The sequence below is a fragment of the Phocoena sinus genome, chromosome 6 (genome assembly GCF_008692025.1).
Source record: "Phocoena sinus isolate mPhoSin1 chromosome 6, mPhoSin1.pri, whole genome shotgun sequence".
Lineage (NCBI taxonomy): Eukaryota > Metazoa > Chordata > Mammalia > Artiodactyla > Phocoenidae > Phocoena > Phocoena sinus.
Window position 1 is genome coordinate 57129528 of NC_045768.1, and position 19593 is coordinate 57149120.

At 43.9% G+C, this 19593-nt stretch overlaps 1 protein-coding gene across 4 annotated transcripts in view; it reads right to left on the minus strand.

The window, feature by feature from the left end:
* Window positions 1-19593, minus strand: part of GLDC (glycine decarboxylase) — a 137989-nt gene that overhangs the window by 1981 nt on the left and 116415 nt on the right. For all 4 annotated transcript variants that reach the window (XM_032634820.1, XM_032634823.1, XM_032634821.1 and 1 more), the window contains 5 exons: window positions 16613-16725; window positions 15179-15320; window positions 12661-12772; window positions 4073-4168; window positions 929-1101 (listed from right to left, as the gene is read on the minus strand). In XM_032634820.1, coding sequence (XP_032490711.1) covers window positions 929-1101; window positions 4073-4168; window positions 12661-12772; window positions 15179-15320; window positions 16613-16725 — 636 coding nt within the window. The remainder of the gene's footprint in view (window positions 1-928; window positions 1102-4072; window positions 4169-12660; window positions 12773-15178; window positions 15321-16612; window positions 16726-19593) is intronic.

Here is a 19593-nt window from a genome sequence, read left to right on the forward strand (position 1 = left end):
TCAGCTGGGCAGCTCTGGAACTTGTCTGAGCTCCCCTGAACATCTCGTACTCCTCTGGCTTGAAGCCATAACAACAGAACCACAGCCTTCGAGGTATTCTCAATTCATGATCCCTCAGCTTAATAATGTCTGGACCTCATGCAGAACTTAGAGCTCTGACCAGATATAAAAGGAACATATTTTGGAAGAGGCGAAGTAATGCCTAACAATTTTTTTCCAGTGTAGGCCATAAGCATGGTAAAACATTGAGGCCAAGTACCAATCTGGTTGTTCTAAGAGAGAACTACTCCAATAAAAGAATATATTTATCCAGAGTTTATAAGGTAAATAATCCCAGTAGAGTACATCAAACAGAGACACAGAATGATAAGACTTCTCCAACTATATAGGGTCCTTCAGCCTCTGCTCCCTCCTTTGGAAGCCAACTGGGTCCTTGTGGGGTAAATAGCTCCTGCAACCACCAAACACAGACATAAAGTTAAAACATATCAGAAATAACCACATTCGGGGTTTCCCTGGCGGTCCAGTGGTTAAGACTGCCTTCCAATGCAGGTGTTGCGGGTTCCATCCCTGGTCAGGGAGCTAAGATCCCACATGCCTCGTGGCCAAAAAACGGAAACATAAAACAGAAGCAATATTGTAACAAATTCAATAAAGACTTTAAAAATGGTCCACATCAAAAAAATCTTTTAAAAAAAAAAAGGAAAAAGAAAATAAATAACCACATTATACTTGAGTAACCACTGTTGTGTTGATTCAAGAAGATTTAAACTTCCAGGTAATGAACGTATGGTCTGCTCAGAAGAATGGCATTATTCTAGGCACGAATATCATCTTCCAGTAAGACTTCAGAAGTTGCCGGCACACCATACAGACACTGTTTTCGACTCTCTGGGATATTTTAGATAAAGTACCAGTGCCTACGTACCTTCAGTGGATTGACCCTAGGGTCGATGCGGCCCTCCTCAATGTCGGCGATTTCCTGCCGAATGCTGATCATGGCATCGCAGAACCTATCCAGCTCTGCCTTGTCTTCCGACTCAGTGGGCTCAATCATGAGAGTGCCTGCCACTGGCCAGGACATGGTAGGGGCATGAAATCCTGCAAAGGAGATGGGGGAACTTGTGTCACTAACTTTGACCTCCCCAATTGGGAAGAAGAGACCCTCCCCATCTTATAGTTTATCCCAAGGACAATAATCTGATAAATTTGCTACCGTATATATCTAGGGATTCATTTTAGCACTATTTATGGAAGAAAAGCTTAGGAAATAACCTAACATCCAACAATAGAGGATTGGTTAGGCAAATTTTACTGGGCTTCCATACAATAAATATGCAACCATTCTTAGTATTTAAATGTATATTAGTTAATATTTTTGAATGTTTACCCAACTTAAGTGAAAAAGGCAAGCTACCTAATGATATTGTCTCATTTCTATTTTAAAAATGGCAAAGTATATATATACACATATATGTGTGTATATGTATATATATACATACACTTTATGTATGTATGTATATTTTTATGAGGGAAGCTGCTTTGAAGAATAAATACTAAAATTCTAACAGGGCTATTGCCAGAAAACAAGGCTAGGGTTTTTATTTCACTTTGTGTTTTAGAATCTTTTTATAATGTTCATGTAATACTTTAGGTTAAGAGAAATTAAAATATTATAGCCTACCAAAAGTTAAATAATGAGGTAACAAGCATTAAGGAGCCTGGGGTGAGTGTTACTGCCCCTGTTTTACAGATGAGGAAACTGAGGCCTGCCCAGGATGTAGAAAGTCTTCACCTTTACACTGAATACAGGATGAAGGTATTTCTATGTTTCCAAAAGCTTTCACATGTTAAGATCAATCGACAAGACACATGGTCAAGAGTGTCTTTTCCTGGACAAAAGCCAGACACTTTTTCCCAATTCTTACACTTTTTCCTATGAAACTTTAAAAGATGAAGAACAGCTCCCAGGTTGATATTTCTGTCAACTAAGTTGGCCCTGGAGGGCAATGGTTCCCAATTCTGGTGTGCATCGTTACGTGGAGTGCTTTATAGAGTCATGCCTGCATTCTTTAAGGGATTGTCTTCTCAACATTTTATTATAAAATTGTTCAAATATACCGATAAGTTGAAAGGACTGTAGAGTGAACACCCATATACCTTCTACCTCGAATCTACAATGATGCTCTGTTTGCTTTATCACATATCTATCTAGTCATCTATTCCTATCACATATCTAAGGCATCCATCTTAGTTTTGATGCATTTCCAAGCATGTTGCAGTCATCAGTACACTTCCCCCTTAAACACTTCAGCATGCATATTATTAGCTAGAATTCAATATCTGTCCCCATATTTTTGTGATAGTTTACTTATTGTGAAATACACAAATCTTAAGTGTACAATTTAACGAATTTTGACAAATGCCTACAACTGTGTCACCCAAATCAGAAAGGGATTTCTTTTTTAAACAACAAGCTGAGCTCATTACCCATTAAGTCTGACCTCAATTCCATGTGTGAGCAAATTCAGCCCAGTATTTTCTGCTGTAGTAGTGGTTCCCATATCTGGAACCATCTGAGTTGTCATGGAAACATGGATTCCTGGATTTTAACCCTGATTCAGGAAATCCAAGGTATGAGCCTTTAAAAACTCATATCAGAATCAGGTTAAGTTTGGAAATCTCTGCCATATGGCAGCATGCCCCACCCACAACTCACCTGATAGGACTCATCCAAGTGCTTGTAAACACAGATTACTAGGCCTCACCCCTAGTGTAATCAGTAATTCTGATTCAGTAGGTGATTTAGACCCAGAATCTGTGCTGTCATTTTCGCTGTTGTTTTTTTTACTTAGCCATTCATTCATTCTCTCACTTATTTAGCACAATTGTTCTGAGTGCCTCCTATGTGCCAGGCACCTGGACAATTCTGGGCTTAGGGCAAGCATAGCCATCACTCTATCAAACATCAAAATATCAAGGTTGTAGATAGAGCAGAACTTGGAAATACTGGGCAGTGACTTCAAATACCACTTCCCTCCTACCTCCATCCCCCACCTCGCTCCCTGCAAATGCTTCTGCAGTCAGATGCGGGATACAGACCACATATCGCAGAAGGGAAGCCTTAACCTGAATCAGCCATCACTCAGCCATTGCCTGAGAAGTTAAGTCAGGTCATAGGAGCAGCCAACAGGAGATTTTGAGGTAATGGCTAATTTCATTAATGAAAACTCTGGTTTTCCCATTTATTGTCAGTGTAACTCTACATAATAAGATCATTCATTCACGAGAGAAATGAGTCACACACGTGGGACTCCCGTTATGATAGTAAAACTATTAAATTATTAAAGCTTTTACATTCCTTATTAAAAGAAGTCATTCAAATCATCTTAAAATTCAGATAGGACTCCACATCCATCAAAAGGCAAAGTTCTCCCCAACTTAGCCTTCCTGAGAATTGAAGGTTCTGTGATGTTAATAATGTCACTAAGAAAATGTATTTTAATAACGGCTGTGCTGAGTGAACATCCACTAACAACACACAGATAAAAGACTTCACAGAAAATCACATCATCTCTGGGAAAACAAGGTGCACCTATTCCTTCATCTCTATGAGCAGCTGAAACAGCTATGCCACGACTGAGGGCTATAAAACTCAAATGCCACTCCTCTTTCTAACACTCCTACAGGATGCCTGCTTCACTTCCTTCACTTTCATGGACCTCTCTGTTTACCAGGAGTAGGATAGGTGGAAGGATTTACCAGAAACATGGGCAGACAGCAGCAATCATTTTCTCTGGGATTTTTAACTTTGTTAACTATAAAGTCTTCTTTACCTAGCTGCTGATGGATTCAAGATGCGTGATTTAATATCTTTTGAAGGATGGTACCGATGGAGTCATGGGGAAAGTTTTTTCTCTATCCACAGCCCCCAGATCCCCATTTAGCCTGTGGATCAGTTTACTATGGTACCTGCACCTTCAGTCTGTGGTCCATAGCCAACATGGGCAGCTACATGAATGTCAAAAACCCAAGTTCCCCTACAAGGGGTCACTCCCGGGAGACCACTCACCATAATCCTGAAGCCTCTTGGCCACATCGACGGCCTCAATATTTGCAGACTTTTTGAAGGGTCTTGTATCCAAAATAAACTCATGAGCCACATAACCTGTTGAGGAAGATTATTGCAGCTCAAGATTAACATCAGCTTGTTGTTTTACCCAAGCAAATGAACAAATAAACCAGCTTTTTAATGCATATCATTGAGGACCAAGAAACCATGGGCATTTGGTAAGTTTACAGTTGACAACAAAGATTTCATCTGCTCTTATTACATATAAAAATTGTTAACATGTTGGGCCAATATGTCCCGTCCTCAGTGCTCAATACACCCATGAACCAGGAGGCTGGTGGGAGGTGGAACAGTAGCTGGAAGACTTGCTGAGATCCCAGGGGATGAGACCATTTCTACTCAAAGGACCTAAAATCTACTTGGGACAGTTAAACATGTTATCATGGGCCTGATCCTTTTATATATTTCTAGAGTTAAAGGTACATTGACACCCTTTTCAACAACATTGCTCCCAACATCAAATAACGGTTTCTTCTGTGTGTGTGTGTAAATACATACTAAACAAATATCCATAAGACACAGAATTTTATTTGATTCTTCAAAGGGGCTTTTGAGGTTTTGGTTTCAGGCTTCAGGCTGAGAATTAGAAATAAGGGCTGTCAAACAGCACACCACAAGTGGCAAGGAGCTGATGAGGCCGAAGTCTTGTGGGGGTCAGTTCACTTTGTTCTAATTTGTAAACCAATTGCCTCTCTAGCCTCAGGCTGCCATCTCCCCAGCATGACTTGTTGACCACCCATCCAACACCTAGAATAAACCACGGAGTAAGTCAGCATTTTCTTAAATAGAACAACATTCCCGGGAGCTTCCCAAATTCCATGGCCCACACAACTGATGAATTTCCTTCAAGGAAAGTATCTACTCAGGTGAAAATAACGTACTCCTTCTTAACCCTCTATCCTGACCCTCAGCAAACAGTGAATCTACTTACAGATACTTGGAGCTGACATAACTCCTCAAGCCTGAGAAGAAAAGCTCCAGTCATTAACAGCCCCTGAAGATCTAGTATGTGAACTGCTCAGCTTCTTGTGTGATGAATACATATGAAGGGATTGGCTTTGTTTGAAAACAAAAGTATGAGAACCTGAGACTTTGAATATACTGTCACTGCATATTTTTAAAACAAGCTTTCTAACCGTGATGAGGATTCAATTGTAAGGAGTGTGGTTCAAAACTAGAAAGGTGTATTCAGAGGTAGATAAACTTAGACCAAAAAAAAAGTGCCTAAAAGGAATGACCAGCTGGAATGTTCAGGGGGAAAATCATGACATTATTTAAATCCATCAACTATTAATTTCAGAAATGCTAAATGCCCTACGACACTACCCCATTTGGGGAGCCCAACCTCAAGCTTCGACCTTTCTTTTCTGAGGCTCTGGCAGCCATCCCAGTACCATGACAATGACTCAAAGAAGGCGGCTAATGGAGCTCACTGCTCTGAAGAACACTCAGCCATCAGGAGGGGAGGAGGAGACGGACACACGGTGGGGAGGAGTCTCTCTTGCTGGCGGGCAGACAGCACAGTCTTTCAAGCAGAGGTTCAGTAATAGCTCAAAGGCCGCATCAAGCCAAGCTCAGCCCAGCCCAGCGCTGCTAAAGCAAGACTTCATCTGCAGAGGCCCTGCCACAGCCAAGTGGTTTGGGAAGAGCTCCATTTTCAAAATGAGGTTCAGATGTTATTTTCTAAGTCCATATTCTAATACGTTCAAATGGAAACTGTAGTGGGATTTCGGCATCTCTCTCTCTCTCTCTCTACTTGAGGCTGAAAAGGGGTGAAATTTAAACTTGGTTGTTCTTGGAGGCCAGATCCCAAGATGTTCATCTTTGTTTGCAGTTTTTAAGGAGAAAAAATATACAAATATATGGCATATGGTGAGTCAGAGTAATCTGAAGTAGAAATTGTATAAACTGATCAGTGCAAGTTTTAATTTTCAGTGAGTATGTGTTTCCTCTGGGCCTAACCATGACTATAGCTGAGAGTCTGAAAGGGTAAGTTGAAGGAGCAAGGAAAGAAGAGGGGTCGGGGGGATGATGGAAGAGCAAAAGAAAAGTGGCTTGGCTCTAGACAGTATGGTACTGGCACAACAACAGAAATATAGATCAGTGGTACAGGATAGAAAGCCCAGAGATAAGCCACACACCTGTGGTCACCTGATCTATGACAAAGGAGGCCAGAATATACAATGGAGCACAGACGGCCTCTTCAATAAGTGGTGCTGGGAAAACTGGACAGCTACATGTAAGAGAATGAAATTAGAACACTCCCTAACACCATACACAAAAATAAACTCAAAATGGATTAAAGACCTAAATGTAAGGCCAGACACTATAAAACGCTAAGAGGAAAACATAGGCAGAACACTCTATGACATAAATCACAGCAAGATCTTTTTTGACCACCTCCTAGAGAAATGGAAATAAAACCAAAAATAAACAAGTGGGACCTCATGAAACTTAAAAGCTTTTGCACAGCAAAGGAAACCATAAACAAGACCAAAAGACAACCCTCAGAATGGGAGAAAATATTTGCAAATGAAGCAACTGACAAAGGATTAATCTCCAAAATATACAAACAGCTCATGCAGCTCAATATCAAAAAAAAACAACCCAATCAAAAAATGGGCAGAAGACCTAAACAGACATTTCTCCAAAGAAAATATACAGATGGTCAACAAACATTTGAAAAGATGCTCAACATCACTAATTATTAGAGAAATGCAAGTCAAAACTACAATGAGGTATCACCTCACACCAGTCAGAATGGCCATCATCCACAAACAATAAATGCTGGAGAGGGTGTGGAGAAAAGGGAACCCTCATGCATTGTTGGTGGGAATGTAAATTGATACAGCCACTATAGAGAACAGTATGGAGGTTCCTTAAAAACTAAAAATAGAACTATCATCTAGCAATTCCACTCTTGGGTATGTATCTGGAAAAGATTAAAAATTAATTCAAAAAGATATATGTACCCCAATGTTCATTGCAGCACTATTTACAATAGCCAGGACATGGAAGCAATCTAAATGTCCATCAACAGACGTATGGTTAAAGAAGATGTGGGGCTTCCCTGGTGGCGCAGTGGTTGAGAGTCTGCCTGCTGATGCAGGGGACACGGGTTCGTGCCCCGGTCCGAGAGGATCCCACATGCCGCGGAGAGGCTGGGCCCGTGAGCCATGGCCGCTGAGCCTGCACGTCCGGAGCCTGTGCTCTGCAGCAGGAGAGGCCACAGCAGTGAGAGGCCCACGTACCGCCAAAAAAAAAAAAAAGGAAAAAGGAAGATGTGGTACGTATATACAGTGGAATATTACTCAGCCATAAAAAGGATCGAAATTGGGTCATTTATAGAAACATGGATGGACCTACAGACTGTCATACAGAGTGAAGTAAGTCAGATATCGTATATTAACACATATATGTGGAATCTGAAAAAAACTGGTATAGACAATCTTATTTACAAAGCAGAATAGAGACACAGACATAGAGAACAAACGTATGGATACTAAGGAGTAAGGGGGGGATGAATTGGGAGATTGGGATTGACATATATACACTACTAAGTGTAAAATTGATAACTAATGAGAACTTTGTCTAGCACAGGGAACTCTATGCTCTGTGCTGACCTAAATGGGAAGGAAATCCAAAAAAGAGGGGATATATATATATATATTGCTGATTCACTTTGCTGTACAGAAGAAACTAACACAGATTTGTAAAGCAACTATACCCCAATTAAAAAAAAAAAAGAAAGAAAGCGGCTTGGCTCTAAGCTTGGAACATCTCCCCTCTCCGCCCCTCATGTGTTAATTATCTTACAAGGCTGAAGATGACATGGGAAAGTGCTACAGAAAGATAAGGCTTCCCAAAACCCTCCTTGAGAGCAGGCACCGAAACCTTCTTATCCTGCATCCTCAGAGTGAGTGCCTAGAAATAAATGGAACTTACTAGCTAACTAGAAAGCTTGGGTGGGCAATCAACACTCGGTCAAGCTTTTCATTTGCAACCCAGGGACCACAACTAACAGCATCAAGACTCCTGTTTCCCTGGGAATGAGGTCAAGTAGGTGGGCCACCCCCCTCTAGCCTCAGGAGGTCACTTCCCAGCCAGGGATGTGAGGGTCCAGCCTCTAAGGCCCATGTCCACCTGCCCATAAAGGCCACCGGGAAACCTCTCAGGGACAGGAATTTCCAGGCAGAGTTAGGTTTGCCTAAGGTCAAAAAGAGATAAGCATTTAAGAAATTAAAACGTAAATAAAACACTGGGCTACTAACAAAATGGCCTATCCACTGATGGGAACTCTACTTGGGTCAAACAGTGAGCCTAGCCTCCCACAAGAGCAGACACCTGTGAATTTTTTCAGTTCCTCCTTTAAAAACACCTCACCCTACCTGAGGTAATTCCTTTCCTTATCCTAGCAGAATAAATACTACTGCTGCTTCCCCATCCCAATTCTTGGCTATCACTTCCTTGTTTCACAAAACCCTAAGCCTCAACAAGTTTCGCTGGTATTTTCAAATCTCTCAAAGAAATGGTTCATAAAGGGAAGCCTGGAGTTCATTAAAATTATTGCCTCACAGTCGTCCGTGATTCCAGTCTTATTTAGAGCTGGTAAATATGATTAAGATGAGTAACGTCTTCTAATATTGCCATTAGACATTTTGGAATACAATGTGTTTATTAAGAACATTTCTATTTTCGGCTCTCAGGAGGTACGGTGATCATTCTTTTTTAGACCCTAAAATACTAAGCCTCCGATTGTATAATGAATGTGTTTACCAGACCAAACACGAGACAATATTTGGTTTCATGAACTTTGGGATTGGGTGAGAAAGCCTGTAATCACCAATCTCTTTCTGCTTGGGATGAGAAATACAATTCATTATTTAATTCTTGGATAAAATGGAAACAAATGGAAATTTCATCCATCTTTCTGTGTTGCGAATCTCCTGGGACAGTCTCTGCCCGAACCAGTCACGTGATGCCAAGCACACGGCAGGCACCTGAGCCACAGGTACTCATTCACTTTCCTCTCCTGGAGTGCCATGCATCCCCATGCGGTCCACACCACATTCGTTCTTGCTCTAAAGAACTCAGGCTTGCATCTCACAGCTCTGTGAGCACACTAAAAACCACTGAAATTCAGTGGGTGATGTGTATGGTATGTGAATCCTATCTCAATGAAGTTGTTAAATAGACTTAATCCTAAGGAAGTATTAAATAAAAAATAACAATTAGAAGAAAAAAAACCCTAAACCTTGTAAATTAAAGCAAAAAGATGATTTTCACCCATCAAATTGGCAAAGACATTTTGGGTTTGGTTTGTGTTGCTTTCCCAGCCCGGCACTTGGTGCTCTCTGGGCCCTAATGCGATGGTCACTCGTATGCTCTTAGAATGAAATCAATTGCTATTGTCTCTGAGGGGAAATAAGGCCATACATTTCAAGAACTTAAATGCATTCAGATCCTCTGAGATAACTTCTCTTCTACAACTCTAACCTGCGGAAATAGTCAAGGACGTTTAAAGAAAAAATCTAGGTAAAAGATATTCATTGCAGCATTGTTACAAATGCAAATAACATGGTGGGCAGGAGGCGGGCGCGGGAGGGGGACCCCTACAATTACTTAAATCATGGTATATATGATAGAATCGATGTAGCAACCTTCAAAGCACCTTTAATGACGAGGGAAATAATCGCAATATAAAATAAAGTTAAAAAACAGGATACACACTGTGTTTATAATATGATCTCAATTGTCTAAAAGTAAGGTGGGAAGGAATACAGCAGAATATTCAGTGGTTATGTCTGCTTGATGGAACCATGGATCACTTACATTTTCCTCCTCAAACTTTTTTTTTTTTTGCCTTCACCCGCAGCTCCCCTCCCCCTCCTCAAACTTTTTTATTGTCCAAATGTTCTATGTTGAGCATATGTACATGACTTATATAATCAGACAAAACCAATACTGATGCTAATCCTGAAGGCCAATACATAAGCAGGATGCATCTCACAGCACAGGAGCTATATTTGAATTAATTAGTAGCTCTTGTAGCTTCTTTCATACCCAACAAAAGCATTTCATTGTGTTGCTTAGTGACATATTGCCCACAACTTTCTTTCCTGCTCTCTGGGGAGCATTGTTAACCAGAGCTCCCGATTATTTAGTTCTTTTCTATTTTCAAACTCCAGAACCACCCTTTTGGATACATATTTACAAAGCAAGATGAGCCTTTAAATTAAAGATCACAGGTGGAGATGCACACTTCCCTGGGCTGGAGACACTAAGAGCCAAAGAGTGGCCTCGTACCCGTGGCCCTGGGTCTGGGCACTGGTTACTGACAGCTCTCTGCTATCTCTGCCCCAAGCTCAAGACCCGTGGCTCCCTGGTCTCAGATTCTGTGCCCACAGCCCATGCGCCGCCTGTCCACCTGACTCTTAGCGCCACCCTCCCACCACCTCCAGGTTGACTTGACTCCCCCCCTCCTATTATTCCCTCTATTGTAGCTTCACTCTCCCCTCTTCACAGCCTCTTCCCTGGCAGCTTAAAATCATCTTGTTCTCTTATTTAAAAACAAACAAAGCTGGGCTTCCCTGGTGGCGCAGTGGTTGAGAGTCCGCCTGCCGATGCAGGGGACGCGGGTTTGTGCCCCGGTCTGGGAAGATCCCACATGCCGCGGAGCGGCTGGGCCCGTGAGCCATGGCCGCTGAGCCTGCGCGTCCGGAGCCTGTGCTCCGCAACAGGAGAGGCCACAGCGGTGAGAGGCCCACGTACCGCAAAAAAAAAACAAAACAAAGCTGCATCCTATTGAAGCAGCTCCTGTCCCCCTTCACCACCAAACCCCCCAAACCATGAAAGCGTCTCCCTTCTCCCAACCTCAGCCTACTTCTCAGCCCATTTCCATCTAGCATCTACCGAACGGTTGGGCCCTAAAGGCTTCCTAATTGTGAAAGGTAATGGTGCTTTTTAAGACTCATGAGACCTGAGTCTTTTTTTTTTTTTTTTTTTTTAAAACATATTGCTCCTTCTTTTTATTTTTATTTTTTGCGGTACGCGGGCCTCTCACTGCTGTGGCCTCTCCCGTTGCGGATCACAGGCTCCAGACGCACAGGCTCAGCGGCCACGGCTCACGGGCCCAGCTGCTCCGCGGCATGTGGGATCTTCCCGGACCGGGGCACGAACCTGTGTCCCCTGCATCGGCAGGTGGACTCCCAACCACTGCGCCACCAGGGAAGCCCGAGACCTGAGTCTTTTTAAGCCACCTGCTCTTCAGCCTGTCCCTCCATGTCACGTAAGAGCACCCACATGTGTGTCAGCTGACACGTGCGTGTTGTGCTGACACGATGCCAGGGACCGAGGCAGCCACAGCCTCCGCCGGGCAGGAGCTCAAGGTCTGCAGGAGACAGCCAGATGATAAACGGAGTGGGAGAATCCTCCGCGGAGGAGGGAGCCAAGAGGAGCAGTTCTCACCACCGGGAAAGGAAAGGGCAGCCTCAGGGAGGAGGTGGGGCCAGAGCAGAGGCAGGAAGGACAGGCGCCATGACAAACGCTGGGGGTTGGGAAGGGGGGCATCTAAAGCTGCCTCGGCACAGAGCCCCCCTCACCAGATGCCACTTTTCCGCACCCACTCCATGTAGCCATCTGCTTCAGGGGTTTTGCTCTGGCTTCTCAACACTGTTTCCTTGGGTCCCACCAATTCCAAGAGCCTGCTCTCAGATCCTGTGCCCAGAGCCATATCTCTGCAAGTCTACCTGCTCCAGCCTCTCCCATCACTTCCAGGGAGAGCTTGTTCCTCCATCTCTTACTCCCTCTAAGAGGGAGGCTTACCTAACATTTCTTCACTCTCAACTAATTAGTAACTAACTCCCCTGATTCTCCTTCTAACAGCATGTTCATCTCCTACTGTCTTAATGATATTAACATCCTCTTAATCCTGTCATTACCCTGCTCAGAAACCCTCCTAGCCCAACTGTAGAGTCCAGAGCCTTCCAAGGCCTTCAAAGCCCCATGCTACCTCTCCAGCCTCAACTTCATCTGCTCCCTTTCCTCCTATCCCATCCTTCAACCCACCCAACACTCCTGCCACCCAGACAACTCCTTTCTCTCCGGCTTGCTCCTGTATCTCTGTTTACTGGGGTTCTGCTACTCTTCCTTTCAGGCTTATCTCAAATGGCTCCTCCCAGAAGGCTCTCCCAACTGTTCTGCCCTGCCTCTGCCCAGTCTGAATTACTCCACTCATTCCCATGGAACTGGAGGAGGTAATGAGTGCGTGGTATTTATGTATACGTCTCTCAGTGGTGTGGGCTCCGTGTTGGCGTGCGCTTCAGAGACTAAGTGCATGGCAGAGCCTTGCAAATAGTGATATCCTGTTTACTAAACTGAAGTGCTTTCCAGTAACTCTAGGCTTTTCTCTGGTCTGTGCTAAGAAACAGAAGTTCCCCACCCTCTTCTGAAAGCCTCATCCACTAGGCCAAACTTGGTTTGGCCAAGGAAGAAAACCAAGGTGAATACAGACTAAAGTTCATACTTGCCTCTTGCACCCCGGAAAAGGACTCTGTAGTGTTTTTCTAATCTCTTGGCCATGTAGTTGGCATTTAATATAGCAATTTCTGTGGCCTGTTTAAGGCCCTTGCCTCCCATCATCTGCAACAGAGGGAAAAAGAGCCATCAACCACAGAACAGGGAAACCCAATGGACACTAACCAAAGATATCCCCAGATAAATCCCACTCACAAAGGAAATCAGCCTACCATCGCTCTCTGGATTGCAGATGAGTGAAATATCCTAACAAGGATATCTGTCAATCCTCTCTAAGCCTGAAATAATTTTTGGTTTTCTCCTTTGAACAGTAATTTTATGCTTCTTATTGTAGTTATAAAGCTTAGAACAGGGCAAAACTAACTGCTGACTATTGTGTTATCTACCGAAGAAAAAGAATTGTTTTTAGGTTACATGCATCTGGGGGAGGTTTTGTTTGGTTGTTCATTGTGAATTTGAGATGCCTTGATAATTGCCAGGAACCTCATGGGATCTTGGCCAAAATCCCCACTGAATCCGTTTTGTATGGTTTGTCTTCCAATTGTCCATATTTGAGGCCTTTCTGTTTAACAACTGCCAGGTTCAATCTTATTCTTTTCTGGTGGTTCATAAGTCCCTGTGATTATATGGGGTGAATGCCATTAGCAGCAAAGAGCTTAAAACCAGGACTGCACCAATTTTTACTCACTACTTTCTTCCCAGAACACCTCATATGATGGAGGCTTGATGTATATTAATACATAACTAACGTAAAGCAAATGAGAAAGCACCAAGTAAAAGGGCAGTGACGCCGAAGTCCAAAGTAAGGAGAGGACACATTTTGGTCAAAGAAGGGTTCCTAGGGTAAGAGTTAGAACTTGAGTGGAAACTTGAAAATGGGTAGAATTTGGATAGACAAAGAGAAAGGGGACGACACTCCAAGTGAGAAGAATGGCAGAAACAAAGGTAGGGAATGGAAGGCACATGGCTGCAGCTTGGGAGGTGCTGTAGAGCCGGGTAGGCTGTGACTACCTCTCACAAGCCTCAAACCCTTGCTGGGAAGGACCTGGACTTGGTTCAGCCAGCCACTGCCTCTCGGCCTGTGCATCAGAGTCTCTGAGCAGCTTGATGGCCCAAGCCCGGACCTGCATATGCTGAATTTGATTCTCTCTGGGATGGGCCCTAGGCAAGTGCATTTAGGAAGAATCCCCTAAGGATTTTGTGCAGGCTAGGCTAGGGAGGTCCAGCAGCAGAGGCAAAGGGAAGCGAGGAGAGGATGGAGAGCCCTGGCGGGAATCTAGCAGTCCTGTAGGGAGGCTCCAAGAGGGACTGCAGCAGGGAGAGAAGATAATTCTAGAGTCCAGGTGATAAGTAACAACAGCCTGAAATAAAGAAAGGGCCCAAGGTCAGAGGGGTGGCTTAAATCCTACTTTATTTATTTCATTTTTAAACTGAGGCTCTCTCTGGTGTTCCTGGCATATGGCCAAACCAGCCTTGGGGCATTTATTTTCTCTACGCGATTCATCTCCAGCCCAAATAACATTCCATAACAAATAACTCAGGTTTGTAGAGACCAAAAGGAAGCTGTAAATTAGATTCTGTTTGCAAAGAAGCAGACCTTTATGATGATTGTTTTTGTTTTTACTACTTGCAAACTAACTCGAGTATCATTTCAAAAAGCAGGTTTTAGTCTCTGGGGTACAGAATTGTTGTTCCAGCTTCCCAGAAAGTTTTCATTAAGAATCATAAATGCGACACTGTTCAAGAATAACAACCAGCCCAAAGAGTCATCTGGTGTTATTTGCATAGCTGAGTTAGGGGTTTATTTCACCAGAAGCCTCCCTTCCTCTAAGGAGGGGAGCCAGTTGGGGAAGGCTGCTCTAATTAGCGGCTGAAGAAGTGCTCCTATCCAATGCACGGTCTTCTTAGCCCAGGAGGTAGGTAGGACAGTTTGAACAAGAGCTGTATAAAATAAACTCCAGCCATAGTGTTTCTTGGAAAAACACAAAGGAAGGAAGCCTGTTCTCCGACAAAGTCTAATTACCCCCGAGAGTATAGTTCCACAGGCCCTAAAGGGCAAAGAGCTTTGGGAAACCACCACATAAGCAAATTTCTGCTATTTTCATCTTATCCTCCAGGCTCCCAAGAAATATAAAGTGAGATGTATTCCTAAAATTTATCCCAGGATCTCAACCAAGTGTAATAATTAGTATGTGCACTGTTTTTCACTTGCGAGGGGCCGTACAAATCCTACAGGAAACCAAATGACGTGGCCAGAACATCTATATGACTCATGGTACTTAACTCTGTCTGGAAAAATATATCTGGCATGTCAATTCCTCTGGTGTTAAACCCACTATGAGAACCCAAAGGAAAACAGCCTGATGAAGAAGAGACAAAATGAGTTTTAGCTGATCTCTTTAGGCAGGTTTCTCCACTCAAGTCAGCAATTTTCAAGTCTGCAGTCTCAGTTCCCCACCCACACATCCCCCCCCCCCCCCCACCCCTCTAACACACATCCATAGGCCTCACCTTAATATAAGCCCATGAAATGGGCAAGATGGAACTGGAGCCCCATGGGGCCGCGCTGACGGTACCAAAAGGCCGGGCATCTTCGCTTGGCTTTACCGAAATGATGGGATGATTAGGCAGAAAAGGGACAAGATGCTTCTTCCTGTATTGTTTTTTTAAATACAAATTTAGAAGCTGTAAAAAGATCTAGTCTAACCAAACAGGCAGGTGCTGGGCCCTCTCAGGAAGCTCTATTCCTAGCAGAGGAACTCTGACATGGGAGGGACCCGGCACCTGCTAAGGGGCAGATGTTCAGGAAGTGTTCCTTCCTTCCTCCTCTGCTGGAGGCATGGCTCAGCAGCCATCAGCATCCCAGCAGCTCACCCAAGAACCGGGGCGGCGAATCTGGCAGAGACAAGCAGCCTGGAATAGTATGCAGGGCCATGGGCTCACAAGAATGTGGTGACATCCCAGCCCTACACACCCTCTCCCTCCCAGCCACGGCTCCCACACTCTTTCCCAAGGCATCTAAGGGATATAGAAGGACGCTGCTGAGAAGCCCCATGGGGTAACACATCAGAGGCCAGCATGTGAACATCAGCCACCCTGCCTCCCCCACAGCTGAGGCACTGGGCCTCCTTCACTTACTATAAATAATAGTAATCAAAAAGGAAAGAAGAAAAAAGCAAGGGGGCCAGGCTCGCAGCATTCCTGAAGACTGACCCCCTTTGGCACAGTTTTGGAAAAATGAAGATGCTCAGGAAATGGCTGCTCAGCACCATTTTCATGAGATGATTTGGCTTCATGGTGTAAAGTTATCAACTGCTACGAGATACTGCTTTAGTCTTATTCTGACTTCATCCAATTATTTCTAGTAATAAGGTCTGTTTCCTTCTTACTTATCTCAGATGTAATAAGAATTCAGGCCGCAAAGCGTTCAACATCTTACACCCAATTCACTTTTTTTGGGGGGGAGGGGCATTTAAGTTCTACTCTCTTAGCAAATTTCAATTATACAATAGTGTTCTCAACTATAGTCACCGTGTTATGTGTTAGATCCTCAGGTGTAACCATCAGCTGATTTAAAAAGAAACAAAGAAAAGCTGCTTAGAAGTTTAAATTAAAGTCTGAGAGGCACTTCTAGGTGCTAATATGCCGGTTCTCAGCCATAATGCTCCGTAAAGCTCCCTATTCATCACTGTTAATAATCCTGCTCTGTCTATGCGTGACTGGGAGCTGAGTGTGGTCACACACTGTGGTTAACAAAATCTAAGTCTGTTTCTCCTTAGACAAACCCTAAAAGCACCCCTTTCACTGCTCCTCACCCAGCCCTTATAGGCCACATGTGAAGGTATCCTGACACTTGAAGACCTCGATGAGAAGAACAGAGAGTTTGAGACCCATCTTTGATTCTCAGTCTCCAAAGCCATCCTGCAACCAGGGCCCAGAACTCACACTCCGATGGGCCCCATGCCAGGGCCACCTCCGCCATGGGGAATGCAGAAGGTCTTGTGAAGATTTAGGTGTGAGACATCAGACCCAACGTCTCCAGGACGACAGATTCCCACCTACCACAAAGGGAAAGAGCCAAAAGCAAAAGTCAACAGCTCGAAGGGGTGTTCTGGAGAGGCGGCCATGCTGTTCCCCCTGAGAGGAAAGGCAGATGGAGCTGTTCACAGAAACATACTTAATACCGCAACCAGGCCGCCCCCGCCAGCATCCCTCGCCTTCCGTGTGCCCGTGGCCTTTAAACTGCCGGTTCTTCGGCTGCGGACAGGGGCGCTGAGTTTCCCGTTGGGAGGTAAAGTGGTCCCCCTTTACTTCCCAAATGCCGCAAGGAGGCAGGCCTCTGGGCACTAGGTACCCCACCCTCGCCCTACACATGCTGGTGTGAGGCCCTCCCAAGGCCAAGGAGGCGGAGCGCTTTCCCCAAGAACACAGTGAGTGGGACGCAGTGCCTGTCTCTTCTCCCTCCACAGATGAGAGAATTGAGACAAGGAAATTATATGCCCTGCTCGATATAAATACAACTAGATATAAACTTCAGGAGGCCAAAGTATATCATCTCTCTCGTTCACTCCCGTATCTTGAGCATCTAATACCGTGCCAGGCATCTGACTGCTCTGGCAGTCCTGCACCAGCCTCCCGGGCTTCCTCCCAGCACAGCCTGTGAGCGACAGCCCTTCCCTCGCACCTGACTGGGCCTCTGGGGCGAGGAGGTGCTGCACAAAAGGAAATCTGAGGCACAGGGAAGTTAACTGCCTGGTCCAAGATCACAGAACTAAGCTGTGAGACTTGAGTTGGTGTCCTTCATGCATCACATCTTCCCATCATTTAAGAAGCCACTGAGATACCTGCATATTTAGCTGTCTCCTACCTGCGGTGTGGCTGACAAGGTCTTGGTGCTCCGGCCTGGTGTCAGGCCTGAGCCTCTGAGGTGGGAAAGCCGAGCTCAGGACATTGGTACACCAGAGACCTCCCAGTCCCACGTAATATCAATCAGCGACAGCTCTCCCAGAGATCTCCATCTCAGTGCTAAGACCCAGCTCCACCCAACAGCCAGGAAGCTCCAGTGCTGGATGCCCATGCCAATGAACTAGCAAGACAGGAACACAAGCCACCCATTAGCTAAGAGGCTGCCTAAAATCATACTAAGTTCACAGACACCCCAAGACACATTACCGGACACGGCCCTGCCCACCAGAAAGACAAGATCCAGCCCCACCCACCAGAACACAGGCACCAGTCCCCTCCACCAGGAAGCCTACACCAGCCACTGAACCAACCTCACCCACTGGGGGCAGACACCAAAAACAATGGGAACTATGAACCTACAGCCTGCGAAAAGGAGACCCCAAACACAGTAAGTTAAGCAAAATGAGAAGACAGAGAAATATGCAGATGAAGGAGCAAGGTAAAAACCCACCAGAACAAACAAATGAAGAGGAAATAGGCAGTCTACCTGAAAAAGAATTCAGAGGAATGATACTAAAGGGGATCCAAAATCTTGGAAATAGAATGGAGAAAATACAAGAAATGTTTAACAAGGACCCAGAAGAACTAAAGAGCAAACAAACAATGATGAACAACACACCAAATGAAATTTAAAATTCTCTAGAAGGAATCAATAGCAGAATAACTGAGGCAGAAGAACGGAGGAATGACCTGGAAGATAAAATAGTGTAAATAACTACTGCAGAGCAGAATAAAGAAAAAAGAATGAAAAGAATTCAGGACAGTCTCAGAGACCTCTGGGACAACATTAAACACACCAACATTCGAATTATAGGGGTCCCAGAAAAAGAGAAAAAGAAAGGGACTGAGAAAATAACCGAAGAGATTATAGTTGAAAACTTCCCTAACATGGGAAAGGAAATAGTCAATCAAGGCCAGGAAGCACAGAGAGTCCCATACAGGAAAAATACAAAGAGAGATACGCCAAGACACATATTAATCAAACTAACAAAAATTAAATACAAAGAAAAAACATTACAAGCAGCAAGGGAAAATCAACAAAAAACATACAAGGGAATCCCTATGAGGTTAACAGCTGATCTTTCAGCAGAAACTCTGCAAGCCAGAAGGGAGTGGCAGGACATACTTAAACTGATGAAAGGGAAAAACCTAAAACCAAGATTACTCTACCTAGCAAGGATCTCATTCAGATTCGACGGAGAAATTAAAACTTTTACAGACAAGCAAAAGCTAAGAGAATTCAGACCACCAAACCAGCTTTACAACAAATGCTAAAGGAACTTCTCTAGGCAGGAAACACAGGAGAAGAAAAAGACCTACAATAACAAACCCAACACAATTAAGAAAATGGTAATAGGAACATACATATCGATAATTACCTTAAATGTAAATGGTTTAATGCTCCAACCAAAAGACACAGACTGGCTGAATGGATACAAAAACAAGACCTGTATATATGCTGTCTACAAGAGACCCACTTCAGACCTAGGGACACATACAGACTGAAAGTGAGGGGATGGAAAAAGATATTCCATGCAAATGGAAATCAAAAGAAAGCTGGAGTAGCAATTCTCATATCAGACAAAATAGACTTGAAAGTAAAAACTATTAGAAGAGACATAGAAGGACACTACATAATGACCAAGGGATTGATCCAAGAAGAAGATATAACAATTGTAAATATTTATGCACCCAACATAGGAGCACCTCAATACATAAGGCAAATACTAACAGCCATAAAAGGGGAAATCAACAGTAACACATTCATAGTAGGGGACTTTAACACCCTACTTTCACCAATGGACAGATCATCCAAAATGAAAATAAATAAGGAAATGCAAGCTTTAAATGATACATTAAACAAGATGGACTTAATTGATATTTATAGGACATTCCATCCAAAAACAACAGAATACACATTTTTCTCAAGTGCTCATGGAACATTCTCCAGGATAGATCAT